This window comes from Pelodiscus sinensis, chromosome 21 (genome assembly GCF_052426305.1).
Source record: "Pelodiscus sinensis isolate ZL-2025 chromosome 21, ASM5242630v1, whole genome shotgun sequence".
NCBI lineage: Eukaryota > Metazoa > Chordata > Testudines > Trionychidae > Pelodiscus > Pelodiscus sinensis.
The window spans coordinates 9,485,001-9,490,886 of NC_143072.1; the positions used below are offsets into that span (position 1 = coordinate 9,485,001).

The 5,886-nt window shown below is 68.4% G+C and overlaps 1 protein-coding gene across 1 annotated transcript in view; it reads left to right on the forward strand.

Annotated features, from left to right (window-relative positions):
• TSPOAP1 (TSPO associated protein 1) overlaps positions 1–5,539 on the forward strand; it is a 93,779-nt gene extending 88,240 nt beyond the window's left edge. Inside the window, exons 27-29 of the mRNA XM_089772100.1 lie at positions 522–622; positions 3,930–4,464; positions 4,535–5,539. Coding sequence (XP_089628226.1) covers positions 522–622; positions 3,930–4,115 — 287 coding nt within the window. The 3' untranslated portion in view covers positions 4,116–4,464; positions 4,535–5,539. The remainder of the gene's footprint in view (positions 1–521; positions 623–3,929; positions 4,465–4,534) is intronic.
• Positions 5,540–5,886: the final 347 nt, after the last annotated feature.

Genomic DNA, 5,886 nt, shown 5'->3' on the forward strand with positions numbered 1-5,886 from the left:
AGCCGGGGGCACGTCACACGACTGCGACAGCCGGGCCCTGGCACGGCCCTGGCAGAGGGTCCTGCTGGCAGCTTTGGCCAGGCCCGGGGCAGACCAGGCGCTGGGGGGGGGGCAGGCACAGTCTGGGTGGCTCTATGTGGCACATGGTCACTGGGCCCCAAACTTGCTGTTTCAGCTCAGGGAGGCAGGAGGCCTTTGGTCCTCGCCTGCGGAGGTGGCTGGGAACCAGCAACCTGCCCCGCTGGCTCTGCAGGGCCATCCCCACCTCCTCCTCCCCCAGAGCTCCGGAGCCCCCTGGCCTTGCCGTCCCCGACGGAGCTGGCGAGGGAGCCCTCTGGATTCGAGGAAGCGGGGCAGGAGAGCGACACGGCGGCGTCTTCTCCTTTGGTTCAGCCGAGCCGCCTTTCCCAGCCGGACCCTAGAAATGTCCCTGCCCTGGTTCTGGAACCTGCTGAGCCCGGCCCCGGGTGTCAGACCAGCTGGTCTCAGCTGCACTTTGTCTGGTTTCTGCTCGCCTTCAGGGTGCATCTGGCAGCCGGGGGCTGATCCGAGCCCACCCCGGAGCCCGGTGGCTGCTTTGGACGGCAGCCCGAGGGAGAGCTCCCCACACGTGGCCATGGAGGTAACCAGCACCCGCAGCTCCCTGCCTGCGGCGTCTTCCCTTTCGCCGTCTCCCTGGGATCTGTGGACATGACGCCGAGTCGGGGTCCCCCGGCCCTGCAGCCCCGTCGCAGCAAGAACAGGCTCCGCCAGCCAGAGAACAGGGGAGGGGGGGGGGGGAGGGTTATTGCTCCTCCAGGACACAGCCCCGCACAGATGGGACGTGGGCCCAGAAGTCTGGGCCAGGATGCCTCAGCCCCCTCAGGTTAGGGGGGTCCATGGCCCCCCCAGACCTCCAGCCCTCAGTTTAGGCTTCATGTTCCCCAGCCAGCAACTGACCCTTCCCCCGAAAACTCATGTTGGTCTCCGCCCCCCTCCCCGGGAATCCCCGGTTATCCCTCAGGCTGAGCCCAGGTGTCTGGGTTAATCCGCATGCGGGTGAGTCAGTGGGAATCACAGCCCAGCGCAGGGGGACCCCGGTCACAGAGCAGACCCCCCCCCCCCAAAACGCCACAGTGGCTTGGACCTGCCGCTTCCTTTTCTGCGTGCCTGGGAGAGTATGGGGAGAGCGGCCGGAGGGAGTCTGGGGAGAGCGGCCGGGGGGAGTCTGGGGAGAGCGGCCGGGGGGAGTCTGGGGAGAGCGGCCGGGGGAGAGTCTGGGGAGAGCGGCCGGGGGGAGTCTGGGGAGAGCGGCCGGGGGAGAGTCTGGGGAGAGCGGCCGGGGGGAGTCTGGGGAGAGCGGCCTGGGAGGAGTCTGGGGAGAGCGGCCGGGGGAGAGTCTGGGGAGAGCGGCCGGCCGGGGGGGAGTCTGGGGAGAGCGGCCGGGGGAGTCTGGAGAGAGCGGCCGGCCGAGGGGGAGTCTGGGGAGAGCGGCCTGGGAGGAGTCTGGGGAGAGCGGCCGGGGGAGTCTGGAGAGAGCGGCCGGCCGAGGGGGAGTCTGGGGAGAGCGGCCGGGGGAGTCTGGAGAGAGCGGCTGGCCGGGGGGGGGGGAGTCTGGGGAGAGCGGCCGGGGGGAGTCTTGCTTTAGCCACAGAACCAGAGTGCTTGGCGGGGGAGACTCCCCCATCCCAAGTCAGTCGAGTTTTGGCTGCTGCAGCGTGCAGAGCCGGCCCTGGCAGACGCTGTCCCTGGCACTCGCGCTGTGCCCGTGTTTGGGTCTGAGCCGGTGTCCAGGGGGGTGATGGGTATTGGGGTGGGCAGGCATTCCTCACGCACAGGAGTTCGGGCCGTTTTGTTAAGTCTGGGCGAGTTCTGCATACCTACTGGCCCTGTCCAATGCTGCCTTCATGGCTGCCCCTCGGGCCAAGACATTTCTGGGCAGAAGGCTGACACCTTCTTGGTTTAAAACAAACAAAAGGAAGTTTTTCTTCACTCAGCACATAGTCAACCTGTGGAACTCCTTGCCACAGGATGTGCGGAAGCCTAGGACTTTAACAGGGTTCAAAAAAGAGCTAGATAGATTCATGGAGGTTCGGTCCATGAATGACTATTAGCCAGGATGGGTAGGAACGGTGTCCACAGCTGCTGTTTCTCTGGAGGTGGACGACAGGGGAGGGATCACTTGAGACTCACCTGTTGTGATCCCTCCCTCTGGGCTCCTGGCATTGGCCACTGTGGGCAGACAGGACGCTGGGCTGGATTGACCTTTGGGCTGACCCCGTCCAGCTGTTCTTATGGTGCCCCTGTGACCCTGGCGCCAGACATGGCCTGCTTCCTGCCCCAGGAGTTAGACTCCCCCAGTCTAAGGGAGAGGGGGACAGGCGTGGCCTCGCGCTGACCCGTCCCTGCGGGGAGAGGGGGACGGGCGTGGCCTCACGCTGACCCGTCCCCGTGGGGAGAGGGGGATGGGCGTGGCCTCGCGCTGACCCGTCCCTGTGGGGAGAGGGGGACGGGCGTGGCCTCGCGCTGACCCGTCCCTGTGGGGAGAGGGGGCGGGCGTGGCCTCGCGCTGACCCGTCCCTGTGGGGAGAGGGGGACGGGCGTGGCCTCGCACTGACCCGTCCCCGCAGGGAGAGGGGGACGGGCGTGGCCTCGCGCTGACCCGTCCCCGTGGGGAGAGGGGGACGGGCGTGGCCTCGCGCTGACCCGTCCCCACGGGGAGAGGGGGACGGGCATGGCCTCGCGCTGACCCGTCCCCGTGGGGAGAGGGGGACGGGCATGGCCTCGCGCTGACCCGTCCCCACGGGGAGAGGGGGACGGGCGTGGCCTCGCGCTGACCCGTCCCCGCGGGGAGAGGGGGACGGGCGTGGCCTCGCGCTGACCTGTCCCCGTGGGGAGAGCGGGACAGGCGTGGCCTCGCGCTGACCTGTCCCCGTGGGGAGAGCGGGACAGGCGTGGCCTCGCGCTGACCTGTCCCCGTGGGGAGAGCGGGACAGGCGTGGCCTCGCGCTGACCCGTCCCTGCGGGGAGAGGGGGACGGGCGTGGCCTCGCGCTGACCCGTCCCCGCGGGGAGAGCGGGACGGGCGTGGCCTCGCGCTGACCCGTCCCCGTGGGGAGAGCGGGACAGGCGTGGCCTCGCGCTGACCCGTCCCTGCGGGGAGAGGGGGACGGGCGTGGCCTCGCGCTGACCTGTCCCCGTGGGGAGAGCGGGACAGGCGTGGCCTCGCGCTGACCCGTCCCCGCGGGGAGAGGGGGATGGGCATGGCCTCGCGCTGACCCGTCCCCGTGGGGAGAGGGGGACGGGCGTGGCCTCGCGCTGACCTGTCCCCGCGGGGAGAGGAGGACGGGCGTGGCCTCGCGCTGACCCGTCCCCGCGGGGAGAGCCCTGCTGGCCTGGGCACGGGCTTGGCCACGCCGCCCGTCGCCCCTCCCTGGCTGTAGCACGCGGGTTTCACCTGGGAAGCCTGGGCCAGGCTCCTCTTGGGCTCTCCAGCTTTCTGTCTCTCCTCCTGGCCCCCCCCGCCCCCCAAGAAAGGCCCAGCATGGGGCCGGTTCTGCTTAGCACCCCCAGGCCGTGGGCTTGCAGAACCCAAACCCAGCCACGTGTGGGCGCTGCAGAGTCCCCGGCCAGGCCAGGCACATTCCTGGCATGGCCTCCTGCAGGGGAGCCAGTGAATTGGAGCTGCCTGGCCAGACCAGGGTGTGACACAGCCGCCGGGTGCCAGCTACTCGCCCCCTCGGGGGTGCTAGTTCCTGTGTGAGGCCCCAGCAGACGGCACGAGCTCCTGGTGACACAGCCAGTCCCAGAGCTGCAGGCGCTGGTGAGATGGGTGTAGACAGACAGTGACTGCCTGGCTCTGCGCCGCCCCAGTGACGTGTGAATGAGGAACGGGGGGACAAGCCGCTCCCACAGGTACCGAATGTCTCAACCCTTCTCCCTCCCACCTAGCTGAATGCAGAGGGGCCTGGTGAACGCAGGGACCCCTGGCCGCCCTCCTGCACCGCCGCAGGGACAGACCCCTCGCCGGGGACGCTGGAGCCAGGCGACCTGGCCACGCAGGGGAAAAGGAAGAAAAGCTTCTTCTGCAAGGGGAGAAAGCTGCTGAAGAAGCTTGGGCCCAGCAAGAAGAACTAGCTGAGGGAGCCGGTGTCAGGCAGGCCTGGCCGGGGAGCCAGGCAGGGAGATTCAGGACCCACCCAGTGCCCCCTGGCTGTCGGACAGCACTGCCCTGAGGGGACGCGAACGCTGGTGGCTCCAGCCCTAGGCCTGCATCTCATCTCCCAGGGTGCCCTGCGGCCGTGGCATGGCCCACTCTGAGCTGGGTAGAGCGCGGGCCCTGGGGCAGTGTGGAAAGGGCCCCGGGGCTCAAGGTAGAGGGGCCTCGGGGCTCAGATGCAGAGGAGCCTCGGATGCAGGTACCCCGGAAAGGGGCCCCAGGCTCGGGTGCAGGTACCCTGGAAAGGGGCCCCAGGCTCGGGTGCAGGTACCCTGGAAAGGGGCCCCGGGGCTCGGGTGCAGGTACCCTGGAAAGGGGCCCTGGGGCTCGGGTGCAGGTACCCCGGAAAGGGGCCCCAGGCTCGGGTGCAGGTACCCCGGAAAGGGGCTCGGGTGCAGAGGGGTCTCAGGCTCGGGGGCAGAACTGCACAGACCCAGCCAGCTCTCCCAGCCCCCGCTCCTTGTAAATAGCTCATTTCAAGCCGCCATTCGGGCCGTGGTTTCACCGACCGGCTCTTCCCACGGCTGCCCTGGCTCCTTCGGAAGCCGCCCGCCCCCGGCGCCTCTGCTCCCTTCGCGGGGCCGCTGGCGACTCCTGCGCTCCCCGAGATGATTTGCACTCGATTTGCTCCCCGAGTTCCCCTTTGCGGCCGTTGGGCTGGGAACACGCAGCTGGGCCTGGGAGCAGCTCGGGCGGGAGGGTGGACTGGGAGGCGGCCAAGGCTTCTGGCACCCGGGGAGGGGCAGAGCGATGGTGGGGCGGGTGGTGCTGAGCTGTGGCAGGGAAGGGAAGGGAAGGGTCAGGCTGGCATGCAGGGACCTCGGGGCACCTTCCAGCATCCAGGCCCGTCCCAGCCCCGCTGGGTCCCACTCTCAGCCCTGCGCCCCCTTTCCCGGGTGTTTCCATCGTGTGGGTGCCCCCCCACCCTTCCCTGGAGTCAGTGCCCCGAGGGGCCGGGCTGCAGGGCCTAGCAGGAGACCGCCCTGGTGCATGACCGGGGGAGGACGCCTTATCTGACTCGTCCGCTGCTTTACCTGTCCGACTGGAGTGATTCTGCGCCGGTGTGAGGCTGCCGGTGTGTCTGGAGAGCAGGCTGCCCGGCCCCCGCAGCGTCTGCAGCTGTTTTACGAGAGATGCCGTGTTCCTTGCGCTGGGAAGGCAGCCGCTCCTCATGGCCCCGGGGCTGCAGCCCCCCTCGCCGCGCTGACCCCTTTGCATGGTCCGGGCGGGCTTTTGTCTTGAGCGAGGCAGGCGCGCCTGGCGTTTGAATGCCGCCGGGAGGGGGCACAGTATGTTTGTATTTAAAATCAAATTTTATGGTAATAAAATCTATTTTCCCAAAAACGCACCATTTCTACAAAGCAGAGTCAATTCACTCGTGCTCCCCCCCCCCCGCTTCTGAAACCAGCCACAATTGGGGGGCTCAGAGGAAGGGCCCCCGAGATGCATTTGCCACCCCAAAATCAGACGAGGGGCCAGGACATGCGGAGAGGAACAGGCCGCTGCGGGAGGCGAGTGGAGGGTGACAGCCAGGAACGCAGCTGCGATGTGCAACCCCCCGGCGGGGTGGATGGCACGAAGGGCCAGGGGAGGGGGAGTTTGTTCTTTGGTTCGGTGACGGCTGAGTGAGTTGGCCGACGCAGTGCAGGTGTCACAGCCAACGTGGGTTTGAATGAGGCGGGGGTGGGG